Raw genomic sequence first — 18746 nt, 5'->3', positions numbered from 1 at the left:
GCATGCAGCAGAAGTTGCCATGGCGATGTAGTCTGATAAAAAATGAATCACTATCACAAGACAGAAAAATTCAAGGTTAGATCAACCTAAGTTTAAAGTGAGCTGGCTAAACAAGAAACAAACACACTAGAAATTTATACACTTATCTGTTATTAAACAGTCTGTACATTGTATATTCAGTTGTATACAGACCACAAAACACTCTGATTTGCCTGTTTCATGGTACCTCAAATTGTGATAAATTCACAACTAAACAGACACTTTTCACAAGTTTGTGAAATAACTTATTGGTGTTTATCACTCCATCCTCATGCCTTGAGTACATGAGAGAGTGTTCTTCAGGAATATGGTGGTCTAAGTTGATAGCAATTTGATTTGCCTATTTTATGGTACTTCAAATTGTGGTATATACAGAATTACCCAGACACTTTTCACAAGTTTGCCATCCCATTACTCCAAATTCCTGTAATATCACTTCATCCTTATACAATGAACACTTGAGACGGTGTTCTTCAGGAATATGGTGTTCTGATATGATAACACTCTGATTTGCCTGTTTTATAGGAGTTCAAATTGTGGTCTGTATAGAACCGAATATACAATGTACAGACTGTTTAATAACAGATAATTGTGTAAATTTCTAGCGTGTTTGACTGCCCCACATACGTATTATTTCTGGTACATGTGTGTATTAGACTTAAGGACATGTGTGAGGATAGTGAGACAGTGGTGAGGTGTGCAGTTGGAGTGGAATTTTTTTATTCCAGAATAACATTCCTGTCTATTTTTATTCATATTTATGTTTAAAAAACATTTAGTTTTAGTGTGTTCAATAAATGTTTATTCTGTTCGGCCCACAAACTAAAGTGTGTTTTGAATTTTGGCCCCTGTGCAGTTTGACACACCTGGTTTAAAGCAATTAGAAACACAAGCGCGCCAACTGGAAACTTATCTCATGCCGACTGGACCTCACATGATGTCCCATTCTACCCACCCAGAGAGAGCGAGGCCAATTGTGCTCTCTTGGACTCCCGGCTATGGATGGCTGTAGCATCACCAGGGATCGAACTCATGATCTCATGATGATAGGGTCAAAGCTTAGACGGTTGCGCCGCTCGGAGCTTTCTTAAAGTTTAGAAATGGTTTGGAGTAAAGGCTTTATAGTGAACTGAGCTGAGAAGTGAACTGCTGTATATGCCATTGAACCCAGTATGCACTGTTGAAGTCCAGATACAGGTATTTGCTTTTGAGTTACTGTTAAAACATAGAGTTGCAGAGTATGCCTGCTACTTGGCTGGTTTTAAAGCATGCACTTATGGGTTACAGTGTGTAGCAGTACCTGGCATTGGATTGCAGCCTCTATAATGAGTGGAGAGTGGAGCTTTTTCATGGCAGAAACAGTTACAGGTATGTGTATGCATTAAATCAGCTGAGGGTTTATTATTAAGCTGCTTAGCACTAATAGTGTGGACGAACAGCTATCAACACATGCAACTACATTAAAGTTGTTTTTGCTCATTTTTTTATTTGACACACAAATGTATTTCTACACATACACACATATATATCTATATCACTGTTGTCAGATCAGGCAGCATGGAGGCAAGAAGAGTCTGGGTTCGAGTCCCCGGCCGGGCAACCAGTGTCCTTTCTGTGTGGAGTTTGCATGTTCTCCCCGTGTCTGCATGGGTTTCTTCCCACAGTCCAAAGGCATGCAGTCAGGCCAGTTAGACATGGCAAATTGCCCTTAGGTGTGAGTGCATGTGCATGTATGTCTGTCTGCCCTGCGATGGACTGGCGACCTGTCCAGGGTGTATCCTGCCTTCTGTCCGATGACAGCTGGGATAGGCTCCAGCACCCCCTACGACCCTGAGTGAGAAGCAGCTTAGAAGGTTTGTGTATGTGTTGTCAGAAGAAACAAAATTTTTGCTGTTTTTTCAGTATACGACATAATTTGAAAATACCTGTTGTCCTTTACATTTTACGGAAATTTCATGACAAATGAACCAGAAGAAGTGGCCCAAAATTACTTGGAAAAAAGTCTGGTTCCATCGACTTACATTAAAAGTACAGTAGGTCTATTCCTTCTACGGTAAAGTTAGCAATTTGGAGATGCAAGTGTTTGTTCTGGTAACAATATAAACGCCATATAAAACCCAGGAGGACCATGTCATGAACAAGCAGTCCGATACGCAGCCATTCAGTCCAGCGTATTTTGCATTGTGCTTAAGTTCCAGTATCATGATCTGATGTTGCTCAGGGAGATGTCCTTTGAGCTTTGCTCCTCATGATTGGACTTGCATGTGATAGACCAAACCACAGAACCATCAAGACACCTGGAAGATAAATTGACCCAAATCATGCTTCGTCTGTTCCTTTTAACATGAGGAAACATCAGATGACAGCTTGTGCCTTGAAGACTAAAGGAATGGAAACAAATCTACAACAGCAAAGTAACATTTTTCGCTGATCTATACAAGTGATAAAGCACATTGCGTATCTAAAAGCAGTAGCAGCAGCCAATGCAGTTTGCACAATACCAGTTAGAGCTTATAAGCTATATTTTCTGGGTTAGCCTCATAGCTCCAGTGCAGAACTAAGAAAGCAAACTTTAGACATCAAATAGGATCTGGATAAGTTATGTTTGAGGTAAAGGGAAATTTTTAAAAAATTGTCTTTAATCAGGCCAGCATTCGAATGTTTTGGAAAAATCCTTTAAGAATATGAGGAAAAAATTTTCACTGAATTTTTGCTTTAAGAACAAGTTTATTCCACTCACCTTGAAAGGCATTAAGTATTGTGAAGATGTAAATTCCTGGTAGGCTAATGGCTCCCTTTGTGGTGAATGCTAGCCCCCAGGGGAGCCCCAAAACACAACTGAGCCCCAGCAAGTTGGCCCAGTCTTTCCAAAATCTTCTTACTTTTCTCCCAGCCTGCACAGTCCGTAGTCTCAGCTGCCGCATCTTCACCACTGTCACTGCTAGGATAGCTATATTGAAGAGCAGCACCAGCCCCAGGTAACCATTTACTGTTATGTACCTCACAGCTGCAGTGGGAATCCAGCAGCTACAAATTGAGGAAGCAATATGGACATTAGTAGAGAAAAGGCAGAGATTGGAAGAGATAAGAAACAAAGAATATTTTGAAACAAGTGGTATATGCTTACAGGCTGGTGATATTGCTGGTGTTCTCTGTTAGGGTGTACTTGCCATATGAACCACCTACTCCACAAATCATCACAGTAATTGTAGGAACTCCTATGGTAAAAGGCAAATCAATTCAATGTCTAAACATGCAGTTGTTCTTTATGTTATGATTCCATAATCTTGCCATCCCAACTAAGCTGGCTGGTTGTCACTTATGACAAGAAAACTGAAAACATAACACATGACATGACAGAGAAGCCTAGACAGAGTCATGCCTCATTATGTAGAGACAAGTGGAATTACATTACTAGTTGTCAGTTTATAAGATGTACCACCTTTACACAAATTGTTCATTCAAACAAGTAATACATCATGTAACAGCACTGTGCAGTACAAATCAGGCAGACCGGCATCAGTTAGGGCAGGATTAGGCAAAATGAGTGAAATTTGTGACCTGGGCATAATCATGAATCTTGATTTCAAGAATGTCATCCTAGAACACTCCACATATTCTGCTTTGTCTTAAATGAGCTACATTTTACCCTCAAGTTATTTCAGTGTAGGGAAATTGGGGGGATGCAGTTCACAGGACAAGTTGCCCCTAACCCCATTATTTTCTCTTCTGATCAAATGATGGGGCCAAATCTAATCTCTAAGTGTAGTTTTGTGTCAAGAAAAGTATTCAAGAAAAATGGGGGGTTGCGAAGAGTCTACCAAGTTCTGCCTTCATGGTACAGTTCATCCATACTCGTCTGGATGCTACCATGTTACAAGGTACCTGTGCTATTGTGCTGGAACATGATAGCACAGTACACATTCAGGGGCAATAATTCTTAGGGTCATTTGATCTAAATTCTTACCTTAAATTGTACAAAAAATTATCGGGGTTGTGAAGAGAGATATACATACTAAAAAGGTAAGGTGCAATGTCCTAAGTGGCCACCAGAGGTAGATACAGAGTCACTACCTAGGAGTAATTTATGCTAGACACTATTACACATGTCCTTCTCTGAAGCCTTGACTTGTTATTCTGGCACTTCCTGTGACTCATCTCAGGCCAGGAATTTTTAAAACTGTGTAGACCAGAGATGTTCTAAAATAAGCTTAGTGCTGTATCTATCTTTCAAAGCAAGCCTGGCTTAAAAACCTCAATCCTGACCCAGTGGTTAGTCTTTAAAATTTTAGAAGCTTAGATTTGATCCCCACTCTGGGAGGACTGCACTGCAATGTAAGAGACCAAAGTTCAAACCCTCCCCTGGAGCACCTAACACATCGTGGCCATCATAGGCCACATCATGGGACACGCCGGGTTGTATTTAGTTTAAATATAAAAAATGTTTGTCATGCTTCTGGTTAGGTGTAGCTAGGCACTGTGTCCTCAGTTGGTCTGTGACTTTTATTTTATTACAAGGGCTTTGTGGGGCAGGGTATAGTGGTGGGTTTTTAAATAAAGCTATAGTTAGCATAGCAGAGGACTGTAATGTGTTTTCCCTTGGCTGCATGTGATTTTTGTGAGTTAAACCAACAAAGCAGAGTTATGGACCATGATCTTGTTTCCACTGACTGCAATGGGAGTGAGCACGAGGATGAGAGGACGTGTTGGATGGGTCCTGTTACAAGGGGAGGCAGAACAGCTAGAGGACTGTTTACTCTTGTTTACTCTGTGTTTACTCTGCACCCCAGAGGCTGCACAGAGAAACCTGCTGAGCTTTCGGCCACACTGGAGCACAGTCAAAGCCCCCTCACCCACACAGAGATTCCCACCTAGCTCCCCAGAGCCAGAGTGCAGTGAAAGCCCCCCAGCAGCTTCGGGATCACCTTGCCATCCTTCTGTGGTCCAGCAGGATCGTAACATGCTCAGGGCCACAATGGTCAGCCCAGAGGTCTTTTGCCTGTCCAAGCTATTGTCCCAAAAAAACCCTGCCAGCAGTGACAAAGCACCAACAAAACCCCTCAGCAGTTTTGGACTCCCAATGAAGTCTCTCAGGAACCCAGGAGGACCATGTCACCCTGATGGCTGCAGGGAGTGGGCCAAAAGCAGAAAGACACTACCTCCTGGATCCAGGTGCCCTTTTTCTCTTAGCTGCATTAGATTTCTGTGAGTTTAGACAGTAAGACTGAGTTCAGGGGCCATAACCTTGTCTCTACCCAGTTTTCTGAGAGCTCCTTATGCCATAATACTTTTGGTTTTGTGAGGAGAAAAAAAAGTTTGTGTTTTTTCTTTTTGAAGTGAAAATGTAAAGTTAAACTTTTAGGGCAAGAAGTCCCAACAAGGGGCAAAATAACCCAAAATGGCGTTTAAAGTGTTTCTCTTTATATGTTACTTGTATTACCTCACCAGGCTTCTTACACCAGGAGGATTTTGCCCCAAACTACTTTTGGCCAATATCCATGCCAAAACTGTCATACCATGTAGAGATTTCTTAATTCCTCAGAGAGTTTGATGATGGTAGACCATATTTTCAACAACTTACCCCAGCCTAACAGGCTTAGTTTGAGTGTGTATCTCCTGACATAGATGTTGAAGACCTGCACCAATAGAAGATACAGATGGAAGCCTTCAATAGCTGTCCAGGTTAACGTGCCCAACAGGGCCCAGTGCAATAAGAGTCCCAGGGATAGGCAAGCTGCCCCCTCAGCTTTGGACCAAAAGGAACTAGCCAAGAAGAAGAAGTGCAGGAGGAACAGTGAGCCTGTCAGCTGCATGTGAATGATGACCGAGTGATCTGCCTTTACCTGCCTGTGGAGAGAGTGGCCATACATTGTGCTGCAGTTAGAATGGAAACAGATGCCTTTAAAAGTTTGAAAAATTTCATTTGTCTATCATTAACAGTGCTGATAAGCTGATGTACATACAAAGCAAGATTGTCTATGGTTAGCAGTGTTGACAGTGGTCCAACAGTGCAAGGATTTGAGTCTGTCGGAAACCAAAGCCAAACTCTATGGTATATTTTGCATGCTGTAGCAATGACCATTGATACATGATTCCATTGTTCATGCATTTTCTTTTAAACATCGCTCACACTGTGTCCTTTGTGCATTGTGTTATAGAGTCTTGTGGTGAAGCATCAGTTTCTAATCATGAAGTGGATCATTTGGGATAGAAAGTAGGCTACTTTTCTACTTGTTAAGATGGTAAGCTAAACGTTAGTGAAACTATTACTTGTACTGGGTAAATTATTTTGCTAGTGTTGTGTTTCTGAATTATGTGTCCACCAACAGGGCTCAGTGCAGAGTATGGTGAACCTCCAGCAGCACTCAACTCTGCTTTGAGTAACCTGGAATTGACTGATTAGTTGGCACTGTAAGCTAGATACTAGCTACTATCTATAGTGACTATATTTAAGGAAGTGCTTGATTATTAGATGAGTGGAGAAGATGTGTTCAGGGGAATAGTTGAAACTGCGTGATAAATTGTAGTATCCAATAAGACACAGCTAAGGAAATGGCATGTAAGTGTATGTGTGACCGTCACGGCCATATGAGTTGATTGGACATCTCCTCCCAAAACCATGAGCATTAATATGGGGTTGCCCTGTCTTTGTGTCTATTACAGCCTCCACTCTTCTGCTAAGGCTTTCCACAAGAATTTTGATAGTCCATGTTAGATTTTGTACCTAGTTCAGTGAGGTTGAGGTCAGGGCTGTATTTAGGTCACTGGAGTTCCTCCACACCAAACTCAACAAACAATGCCTTCATACCCCTCGCTTTGTGCACAGGGGTAACTGGAACAGGTAAGAGTCTTCCCTAAACTGTTGCCACAAAGTTGGAAGCATATAGTATGGGTTGTGTGTCCACATACTTTTGGGTGTATTTTAAGAGCTGTCTCACCTGTGGCATAGAGACAGCATGAGGGCGATGAGTGTGAATACCACAGAAAGGCATGACCCAATGTATGTGATATACTCAAGACGATGAATATTAACAGGATCTGGCGCATCAGGACTCTGTTAGGGAACAACATTGTGAACAAGAGTTATATCAAGAATCAGGAATGATGGAAAGAATCAAAATGTAAGATTGCGAAAATGGAAAAAAAATCTGTTTTGGTGTAAAAAAAAACACAAAAGGAGTTCTGCCAGTTTATTGGATGAAAAAAATATTTTTATGATAATGATGGAAATATGAAAAATAGAAATCGAAACAGAAAAATCATGCTAAATATGAAAAGTTTAGCAAAAGTGAAATAAAATGAAAAAAAAAGGCTTGAGAGCCTTTAGGGCCCCAGAATTGAGAGAGCTATCAATCTGTCCAGCCTTTTTCCTCCCAAAAAGAACTGAGTCCTGTGTCTTCTCCAAAACCACACGCCCCCCTCCCTCTCTCTAATTTTTTAACCCCCACCAGACAAGCCCTCATTACCATCATCTATTTGTGCATAGGTTTTGTGTGTCTTATATATATATATATATATATATATATATACACACACACATATATATATATATATATATATAATGTGTGTGTGTGTGTCTGTGTGTCCTGATGTCTTGAGCCCAACAGCCTTGAACATTGCACAGATAAACTCTAGGCACAAAAGAACATCTACGCAATGGCACATTTTAAAATAACTCCTGTAATGATTATATTTCTGATTCTTTTTAATTAACCATTAAATAACATATAGCTGAAAGGGCAAGAACCCCAGATCCCTTACAAAGTGCTCTTTAGAAAGTTAGTGTTTGACCATCATAGTCTGTTTGGAAGCCAGAACTTACAACAAGCACTGCAAAGAAACTGAGGTGATTGCATTCACAGACAATGTCTGTGTTGTTGTGGATGGTGTTACAGCCGTCTGTGCTCCAACTACCTAAACGTACAGAAACAAACATGAAACAGGAAATCAATGTATGTCTTTTTTACTTCTGCCTAATTTATGTGCAGTTATATGTCTTGCTACTGTAACACTGCAAGAGACCCACAGCTTGTTGTAATGTTCTCATTACCAGCTTCTTGCAACAAGAAATGATTCTTTCAAAAATTTCAGTTGAAAAAGTTAAAAGTTTGGTTCAGGACCTTGCTCGCTATTGTGTGACATCTTCCAGAAGACACATTTTCTGCTCTCATTCTGAAACAAATGAATGTTTTTTGGAAAAACACAACTTAAAGCAAATTACTTCAATTCTGAACTTATCAAAATTATACATTGTATTAACTGGTGTATTAGGCTGCTCAGTAGTTACGTACATTTCAAAGGGGGTTCTACCTAATAAGTGACATAAGCAGCTGCTGAGGGCCCTATGGCCCTGTACCATTGAAAAAGAAAACGAAGAGAAAAAGCTTAAAGATAATGGTATGTTTTGTTTTTCTGGTGTTAATGCTATATTATTTGTTTTGGCTTGCAGTCAGACAGCAGGAAGAGTTCAGTTTGGGTTCTGTCTAACGAAGTAGGTTTGACTTCGACTTATGGGATTACAATGAGCATGTTAATCAGTATATATTCACAAAAGGGCATCTATGCAATTTGACACATGACTTTGAGGATCATATGAAAAACAGCAATGTTGCTGTCTCATGAAAAAAAATCGCTTTACACGCTCCCCAGAAATCAAGTCATTTTGGCTAAATCTCACTGATCACCTTTCACTACACTACCTTTCTCTCTTCTCATGACAAAGATTATCAGCTGCGCCTAAATATCTGTGAGCCTTCTTAAAACTTGTGTGACTGTGCAGTTGAGAAGCTTATTAGCCTTCAGCTGCGCAGTGCTTTCTGCAGCTCATTGGCTGTCCATCTGTATTGGGATATTTTTGAAATTGTGAAAATGGCACTCTTGTTCACTGGAAATGGGGGTTTTTGAAAACAAATTTTCATTTTTGTGGTGATTTGAGAGCCATTTTTACTATATAATTGATTGGGCTTTACTTTTTCACTACACCACAGAATTGGGGCTTTGGACATTTGTATTTTATTTGAATGCTTGCAAAATGAATTGCAACCTATGATATTGCAGGTAATTTGGTGTAACTTGCACAAATGCCCAAATATACAGGATTGACTACACAGTTAAATTTTGTTTTATGATTGTTTTCTTTATATTTGTTAGTGTTAGCTTGTGGTCTCATTCATATAGTCGAAGCTTGATTTTTTTTTTTGTATTTATGATTTTCACAACTAAAATGTTATTCTTTATTTTTAGTGTCCCTAAAAATACTTTTAACAAGCAGCTCAACAGGCAGGGAGACTTTTTCTTTCTTTTTCTTTAATACAGTTTTTACAACTAATTAAAAAAAAGGTTTAGTGTCATTCAGATAACAGAAATGAACTGAATACCTTTTATTATGATTATATAGTGATAATTAAATATTTTTAAAGGGTCAGTTGTATCACAAACTTAATTTCCAGCAGCTTAGTTACAGTGAATGGGTGATTTTGTTTCTTGCATTAACAGGAGAATTTCTTACCTGACTGACATTTACAAACTCTATCCTAACTGGATGAAAGAGGTTGTGGATGACCTGATCGCCAAGCCACACTCCTAAGACCTGCTCATGAGGAGATCCTTTGTCTGAAGTAGCCTGGGCCAAAATACATGTAGAGAACACCAGTGTGATTCAACTGTTTTTGCAGTCACTATAATTCAGAGCATCATGAACAATAGTTATTTGAAAAATCTAGTCTATTGCAGACCTCAAGCTGTAATGGGATTACTCATTACTTTTTAGAGAATGTGTTCTCACTTGTCATTATTTCTATTTTACTCTCTAAAGCACATGTGAATCTGTACTGAATAGAAAGGAAAAAGGGAATGCCCAATATTTATTTAAAAAGAGGCATCCAATCACAGTAAACATCATATAAAAGGCCTGTCACTACCTTCCTTTGAACAAGACACAGCCACTTATGCTTGAATAAAATTATTAATTGTGTATTGCTGTTTGAAAACCTGTAAACTAACCAGTAGAAACAATTCAAAACCTTGAAATAAAATCAAGCTTATAGAGCTGTTACTAAACGAAAGTCAAGTCTCGCCTCTTTAGGTGAGCTTCTCTGTTCTTAAATTTTATGCTAGTAGGATTAGATGCTTTGACAGATTAATTGTGGAGTTTATGCTGCTTCCTGTTCTCACAGTGTGCTGCTCATATTCACAATCTAAGTCAGCTTTTGCACGTAGTTCAAACACACATGCAAGTTACATATCGGCATGGATAATCTATATAGAGGAAATTTACGCTTTACATGTATTTAATTTTGTTCTCTCAGAGAGATACACTACATTGCTACAGGAAGAAGTAAACACTTTACTGTAACAGAGTGCCTTGCTCTGTAGTCTTTGGCTGTTTTTTTTTTGTGAACATGTAGATTAATGTTTTTCATATTCATTTTTGCCGTAACAAAAATTAGTACATTGTATATATTATTATATATGTATTATATTAAAAACACACGCTACTGCAATACTATAGTTTATGTCATATATACTTACACTTTGAGCCAGCTTTACTAAATGAAGCACTAATTATTGATACTTTGTGTCACTGGGGGTGGGTAATTTAGTGGCTTATTTACTAAGAACTTTCATGCAAATGAACACAGGTGCCACTTCATAATTAACATATGAATACAAGTAGAGATTGTATGTAATTATACTGACTTTCTGTTTCAAAAACATGTTTGTTTGGTAGTTTGAACTGAACTGAGTTCTGTGCTCTGTTCCATTTTAAATTCATGTGAAACTATAAAACCCTTGTTTCATTTCATTTTACAGTTAATTTGAGGAACACATTTTCTAAACTGGCTTCATCAAACTGACCTTATCAGGGTAAAGGTAAAAGCAGTATAACTGTAGCACATGTATTTGAAGCTTAATGATTTGGTTGAGCTGTGTTGGGGACTAGTTTAAAGTAAAACTGTGGACTGTCTGTTAGGTTGGTGTTGAGAAACACTGCTGTAGAGCCAGGGTCCAGTCCTGGAGAGCCAGAGCACTGCAGATTGTAAGTGTGGGTTTAGTGTTATTAGTCTGTTTAACCACAGACACATCTGTAGTGGACTATGTTGGGAAATTGGAAGAGATTGAAAAGTCATGCACAAGTAAGCATTACAGCTCTGTACAGGTCTTTTAGCCCATGATTTGAATCAGGAATCTGCTACTAACCTCAAAAAGGCTGCTGTTGAGAACAGATACGATCAAGTACACTTCTTGATCACTGTCTGACAGTGTGCTTTTCAGGACAGCTTCTGAGGGAATATGGATTATGTGTCCATACACTGTGTCCACTCTCGCCTGTGAAAGCAACAAATTATACAAAATTCATTATGTATGCATGACTAACTGTGCTGCATTAGAGCTTGCAAGCGGGTATAAAAAGGGCCATAAGAGGCCCATGGTACGCGTTTCTCCCCACTCGTTTTATGTACTAGGTTTGAGTTGTGTTGTGTTCTATGTTCTTATTGTGTTGGGTGGTGTTTTTAGCAACTATAACTTTGTTTTTAGCTTAAAGAAAAAGCCTCTGGCTTTGAGTGACGTCTCTGTTTTAATTGTTTCTTTTAGTGGCTTTTCTGCCATGTTTGTATGAAAAAAGCATGTTTCAAGGTAAAAATATGGCCTCTCCTGACTTCTTCTGAGCGTTGCCACAATATTATCCTGCACTTTGCAGTGCTAGTAGGCTGTGTGCTGGGATGTTCATGTCTGGTTGCTAAATCCTGCAGATCAGGTTCCTGTTTTTGATTATTATCTGCTGGAGATCCATAGCAGGTCCGTCAAACCAAAATTTGAATTCAGATTCAAATGTAGAAAGGAATATTCAAATGTTAAATTCCCCGTGCAATTTCACTGCTGCCAGGACTTAGTAACTCTGTCTGCGGCTGCCAGATAAAATTTTAAAAAGTTAGTTTTAAAATGCGTAAATTTATTTGCTCTTTACCATCTCAGTCAGTTTGAACACAACAATGTTTATTGAACAAACGCTGATTGACACTGCTAGGCGGACGTGTTTTCATATGAGATAATGCTTAAACCATTGACACTTGTTCATGTAGTATGCTAATAATCATGAAATATTCTAAAAGTAGTGAGGTAAGCAGCTGATTTAGCTGCTTGACTAAGCACTACTACAGGTTTTTATATGCTACACACAGTATGGATATGTGTTCAGTTGCACAGCCAACCTGTTTTAGCTTATAATAATGACAGAATATTTTATGGCATATGGGTATTTTCATTCTGAAAGGCATGTCTGATTAGGCCCATATTTGTTTGAGGACCACATTGAGGTCCTCAACCCCCATGTTTAGAACCACTGACTTACAACACTGAGTTTTTGCGGATGTTGGTATTTATGCTGAGGACCTCCTTGTGGAATCACAGCATAAACTTAGAAATATGGCATATATTCAAATGTATCCCCCTTATTTTCTTTGTGTTTGAAAAATAATATATTTAAATTTTGAATATATTCAAATATTTGACACAAAAACAAGGGAAAACTTATTAACTAATTTCATTTCTAATGCCTAGCTGAGAGCCTTAGTTGATAGTGTGCTGTGTGTCCACTCTGGCCTGTGAAAGCAATGAGTTAGTTTCAGGCTTAGGGAAATGAAAAGATTACTGCCATTTGCACATTGCAAAACACAGCTGACTCAAAAAGGTTAAGTGCCATGAAATTGCTGTAATGTAAACTTTCATCTGAAGATATAAAAACAGGAAATTAAAAAAAAGCAATGGCTTAATTGCATTCCTTTGAACTCTTTTTAAGTTGAAGCAGGACTAATGTGGAAAAGATACTCCTTGGAAGTCTGTCCATGAAAAGAAAAAGGAAAAATAGTCTTTTAAAATACTTGTCAGTGAAAAATATGGCAGTGTCTTATCTTAAATGGACTTAAGTACCAAGCTTTTGCTCAACAACTCGCATAATGACGTTTATAAAAGTTTTAACACACTGCTGCTGCAAAATTCTGGTTTAACCCTTTCAACACCCAGAAGCCAGCGGTGGGCCCAAAGTTTTATTACACACTTCTATAACCTTAGAAAACCTTTATACCCCTCTAGCTGGTGCCTGGCATGGGCTATGGTGACCTTAGGCTCATGTGCGGCTGCTCCAGAGGGTCCCAATCTGCTATGAATGCTTTTTCATAAAATTACAGTTGTGCATAACTCAACACGTATGATATGGATCCAATGGGTTCCATATCACGTAGTGTATTTGTTGCTTCATTCAGTTTTACAGCAAGTGTTTTTACAGTAAACAAGTGTTATTAATGCAAGGCACATGTGGTTGTGAATAAATATGGAAAATGCTCTTACCGCACTGGAGGAGTTTGCAGACCTCAAATAGAAATCTTTTTCAGAACCATCTAGTAAATGTTTGCCCTTTTTACAATGCCTCATCCTGTCTTCAACACACCTGTTCACAGATTGTCAGCATTAATGAATCATTGTCATTAGATGCTATTCTATATTCTTACTGACAAAGCAGTAGTAGAAGCTTGTAGAAGCTGTTTATGCAAACCTACAAAAAAGAATAAACCCATACTGTCCAAAATGTCTTCACGGGTCACAGGGACATGGACATGAATCAGATGGTAAAGCTTAAAGCATTTTAAATACCCTCCAGGTCTACTAGACTATATGAATTGCTTTGTTGATGATTTAAGTTTAGAATTTTAATTTCATGAAGGGCAACACTTTACTTAGGTCATATACTTTGTAAAAATAAGTAGTATTACTTCAGGAAAAATGACAGTAGTGACCTTTTGTTTGATAAATATGAATGTTTGATGACATTAAAAATGCTGACTTTAGAAAAACACAAACTAATACATAGAAAATGGTCACCAGTTAGCCACAGCTTCAGTTCACTGCTGACATTTTTATTTATTTGTACAGTGTTTATGACCGAATCAATAACCATTAAAGAACTCATTATTAATCATTCATTACCCTGTATTATTGTCAAATCTTATTGGTAGTTGTAACCATGCTTTGTTATATAATCTGGTCATTTAACTATTCTGTATTTTAATTAAAATGACCAGTGGTGGGAATTCTGGCCTTTTTTCTCTTAGTGTTCGCTCTGCTGTAGTTTAACTCTGTGTAGCTGAGATCTCATAGCTTTATTAACTGTAATAGCAGCTACGGTGATTTGGCTGCTGCTGTGTAAACTTCCCAAAGTTTACAAAGAAATAAAATGATAAAACCCAATCATCCATCCATCCATCCATCCATCCTTCCATCCTTCCATCCATCCATCCATCCATCCATCCATCCATCCATCCATCCATCCATCATCTTCCGCTTCTCCGGGGTTCGGGTCACGGGGGCAGCATCCTAAGCAATGAGGCCCAGACCTCCCTTTCCCCAGCTACTTTCACTAGCTCTCCAAGGGGGATTCCGAGGCACTCCCAGCTGGGTGATATAGTCACACCAGCGTGTCCTGGATCTTCCCCGGGGTCTCCTCCCAGGTGGACTCCTGAGGGAGGCGTCCAGGAGACATCCTAACCAGATGCCCGAACCACCTCAGCTGGCTCCTCTCGACGTGAAGAAGCAGCGGCTCTACTCTGAGTCCCTCCCGGATGACCAAACTTCCCACCCTATCTCTAAGGGAGAGTCCAGACACCCTGCGGAGGAAACTCATTTCGGCCACTTGTATTCGTGATCTTATGCTTTCGGTCATTACCTAATGCTCATGACCATAGGTGAGGGTGGGAACGTAGATCGACCAGTAAATCGAGAGCCTTGCCTTATGGCTCAGCTTTTTCTTTACCACAACAGATCGGTAAAGAGCCCGCATCACTGCTGACCCAGCACCAATCCACCTGTCAATCTCCCGATCCCTTGTACCATCACTCGTGAACAAGACCCCGAGATACTTGAACTCCTCCACTTGAGGCAAGAGCCTATCCCCGACCCAGAGAGGGCTCTGCACCCTTTTCCGCCTGAGAACCATGGTCTTGGATTTAGAGGTACTGATTCTCATCCCATCTCATCACACTCGGCTGCGAACCGATCCAGCGAAAGCTGAAGTTCGCGGCCTGATGTCCCCAATAGGACCACATCATCTGCAAACAGCAGCGATGTGACCCTGAGGTTACCAACCAGACACCCTCCATCCCCTGACTGCGCCTAGAAATTCTATCCATAAAAATTATGAATAGAATCGGTGACAAAGGGCAGCCCTGACGGAGTCCAACTCTCACTCTGAATGAGTCTGACTTACTGCCGGCTATGTGAACCAAACTCCAGCTTTGTTTGTACAGGGCCTGAATGGCTCATAGCAAAGAGCCATGTACCCCATACTCCCGAAGCACCTCCCACAGAATACCCCGGGGAATACAGTCGAATGCCTTCTCCAGATCCACAAAGCACATGTGGACTGGTTGGGCAAACTCCCATGAACCCTCCAGAATCCTGGAGAGGGTGAAGAGTTGGTCCAGTGTTCCACAACCAGGGCAGAAACTGCACTGCTCCTCCTGGATCTGAGGTTTGACTATAAGCCGGACTCTCTTCTCCAGTACCCCTGCATAGACCTTACCAGGGAGGCTGAGGAGTGTGATTCCCCTGTAGTTGGAACACACCCTCCGGTCCCCTTTTTTAAAAAGAGGCACCACCACCCTAGTCTGCCAATCCAGTGGCACCGCCCCCGATGTCCACGCAATGTTGAAAAGGCGTGTCAGCCAAGACAGCCCCACAACATCCAAAGCCTTGAGGAACTCAGGGCGGATCTCATCCACCCCTGGAGCCTGGCCACCAAGGAGCTTCTTAACTACCTTAGCAACTTCGGCCTCAGTAATGGACAAGCCTATTCCCATGTCCCCAGACTCCTCACTGGAGAATGTGTCGGTGGGATTGAGAAGGTCCTCAAAGTATTCCTTCCACCGCTCAATGACGTCTTCAGTCGAAGTCAGCAGCACACCATCTCCACTATATACAGTGCTAGTGGCACACTGCTTTCCCCTTCTGAGTTGCCTGACGGTTTGCCAGAATCTTTTCGGAGCTGACTTAAAGTCACTTTCCAAGGCCTCACCAAACTCCTCCCATACACAAGTTTTTGCCTTGACGACAACTGAAGCCGCAGATCGCTTGGCCTGTCACTACCTGCCAGCTGCCTCTGGTGTCCCACAGGCCAACTATGCCCATTAGGACTGCTTCTTCAGCTTAACGGCATCTCTCACCTGGGGTGTCCACCACCGGGTTCGAGGATTACCGCCCCGACAGGCACCAACTACGTTACGGCCACAGCTACAGTCAGCTGCTTCAACAATGGAGGAATGGAACAAGGCCCATTCTGAGTCAATGTCTCAACACCTCCCCCGATATCTGGTCAAAGTTCTGATGGAGGTGTGATTTGAAGATCAATCTGACAGGTTCTTCTGCCAGACGTTCCCAGCAAACCCACATTATACGTTTGGGCTTGCCTGGTCTGACCGGCATCTTCCCTCACCACCTGATCCAACTCACCACCAAGTGGTGATCAGTTGACAACTCAGCTCCTCTCTTTACCAAAACACATGGCCGCGAGTCCGATGACACGACTACAAAGTCAATAATTTAACTGTGGCCTAGGGTGTCCTGGTGCCATGTGCACTTATGGACATCCTTGTGTTCAAACACGGTGTTCATGATGGACAAACTGTGGTTTGCACAGAAGTCCAAAAACTGAACACCACTCGGGTTCAGATCAGAGAGGCCATTCCTCCCAATCACACCCCTCCAGGTCTCACTGTCATTGCCCACGTGAGCGTTAAAGTCCCCCAGTAGGACAATAGAGTCTCCAGGAGGAGCACTTTCAAGCACCCTTCCCAAGGACTCTAAGAAGGCTGGGTACTCTGAACTGCTGTTCGGTGCATAAGCACAGACAGCAGTCTGGACCCGTTCCCCAACCCGAAGGCGTAGGGAAGCTACCCTCTCGTCCACTGGAGAAAACCCCAACATACAGGCACAGAGTCGAAGGACTATGAGAAAGAGCACACCTGCCCGCCACCTCTCACCATGGGCAACTCCAGAAAAGAATAAAGTCCAGCCCCTCTCAAGGAGATTGAACCCAGAGCCCAAGCTGTGTGTTGAGGTGAGCCCGACTATATCTAGCCGGTACCTCTCAACCTCGCGCACCATCTCAGGCTCCTTCCCCGCCAGTGAGGTAACGTTCCAAGTTCCAAAAGCCAGTTTCAGCAACCGAGGATCAGAACGCCAAGGCCCACGTCTTCGGACACTGCCAGATCCACAAAGCACCAAACCCCTACTACTGCCCCTCCCATTGGTGGTGGGTCGATGGGAGGGGGGACTCATGTATCTCCTTCGGGCTAGGCCCGGCCAGGCACCATGAGTTAATGCCCGGCCACCAGGCGCTCGCTGGCGAGCCCCTCCCCCAGACCTGGCTTCAGGGTGGGCCCCCGGTAACCCTGTTCCGGGCAGGGTACACAAGTCCTGTTTTTGTCTTTTCATAGGGGTTATTATGGATCACACTTTGTCTGACCTGTCACCTAAGACCAGTTTGCCATGGGAGACCCTACCAGGAGCTTTTGCTCCAGACAACATAGCTCCTAGGATCATTCAAGCACGCAAACCCCTCCACCACGATAAGGTGGTGATCCATGGAGAGGCAAACCCAATCAAAACTACGTAATATAACATGTAGGATTGAATATGACTTAAATAGAATGTTTCAGTTTCATGGTTTTTAAATGACCAAAGAATAACCAATAAATTATATAATTTTTCAATGGCTGTGAAATCATCTCAAAGAAGAACTCACCGAGGGATGTTAATCTCATTTCCTTGGCAATATTTGAGAACGCGTCTACAAGCAATGGAACCGGCTCCTGCAGACATCAGTATAATACGGTGGGATATCCGATAATAAAAACTGTTCACCAAGGGTCACCAATTTTCTTATTTTAAGTAGGAATGCAGATAGATTGGATGAAGATTGTTCTAAGCTTTATCATTATAGTTTTAAAATGCTGATATATACAAATGTAAAATACACTCATAATCTTAACATCCTTAAACATCCGGAAAGAATTTCTAACCTCACCTACTAAGTAAACTCGGAGAAAGAAAACGTGCGATACATCTTTCACTCAAATCCAACCAAGGCACTTGTTTGATGTATAATGAAGCCCTAAAAGCTTCAGGTTTCAGGTTCAAAAAATGTAGTTTAAGAATTAGTATGTGGCTTCTATTGATAACATTAAGGCCAGAAGCCACTGTCACTCTTTCAGTGAAGCTATAATGATTAAATATAAGATGTTCTTTGTTTTACCTTTTCCAGCCAGCACCAAGGACGAAAACATAAAAAGCGTAAGTACATAAATCCTCCTCATTTCTTCAGAATATGATCTCTCCATTTGTCTGCTGTCACTGTTTTACTCGTTTCCTTATTGTGAGGTCTGACCTGTTTCATGTCTGTGGTTTTCTGCTGAGAAGGAAGGCATTTGTTGTCACATGATATTATCACATAGAAATGCGTTACATACATACATCTTTTCCACACCAGCAGATGTATCAGACTGTGCTATTTTACTTACAAAATGGAAAACGGCAGATATTGAGTAGATTTAGATTTTTTAAAGATTTCAAACAGGGATAAACAGTGAGCAGAAAGAAACCTGTCCTCATGAACAATAGCTTAAAAAAAACAGACATTACTCACTTGAACACAGTTG

The 18746-nt window shown here is 41.1% G+C and overlaps 1 protein-coding gene across 1 annotated transcript; it reads right to left on the bottom strand.

The window, feature by feature from the left end:
• Window positions 1-2256: 2256 nt before the first annotated feature.
• LOC108434561 (adhesion G-protein coupled receptor G5-like) lies at window positions 2257-18456 on the bottom strand. The gene is made up of 12 exons (XM_017709771.2): window positions 18344-18456; window positions 17834-17900; window positions 13387-13486; window positions 11239-11367; window positions 9548-9661; window positions 8160-8211; window positions 7862-7953; window positions 6978-7093; window positions 5621-5886; window positions 3167-3257; window positions 2780-3066; window positions 2257-2336 (listed from the first exon to the last, which is right to left on the bottom strand). The coding sequence occupies exons 1-12, from the start codon at window positions 18426-18428 to the stop codon at window positions 2257-2259; spliced, it is 1479 nt and encodes a 492-aa protein (XP_017565260.2). The 5' UTR covers window positions 18429-18456.
• Window positions 18457-18746: the final 290 nt, after the last annotated feature.

The sequence above is a fragment of the Pygocentrus nattereri genome, chromosome 15, assembly GCF_015220715.1.
Source record: "Pygocentrus nattereri isolate fPygNat1 chromosome 15, fPygNat1.pri, whole genome shotgun sequence".
NCBI lineage: Eukaryota > Metazoa > Chordata > Actinopteri > Characiformes > Serrasalmidae > Pygocentrus > Pygocentrus nattereri.
This window is presented reverse-complemented; position numbering and strand designations above follow the sequence as displayed.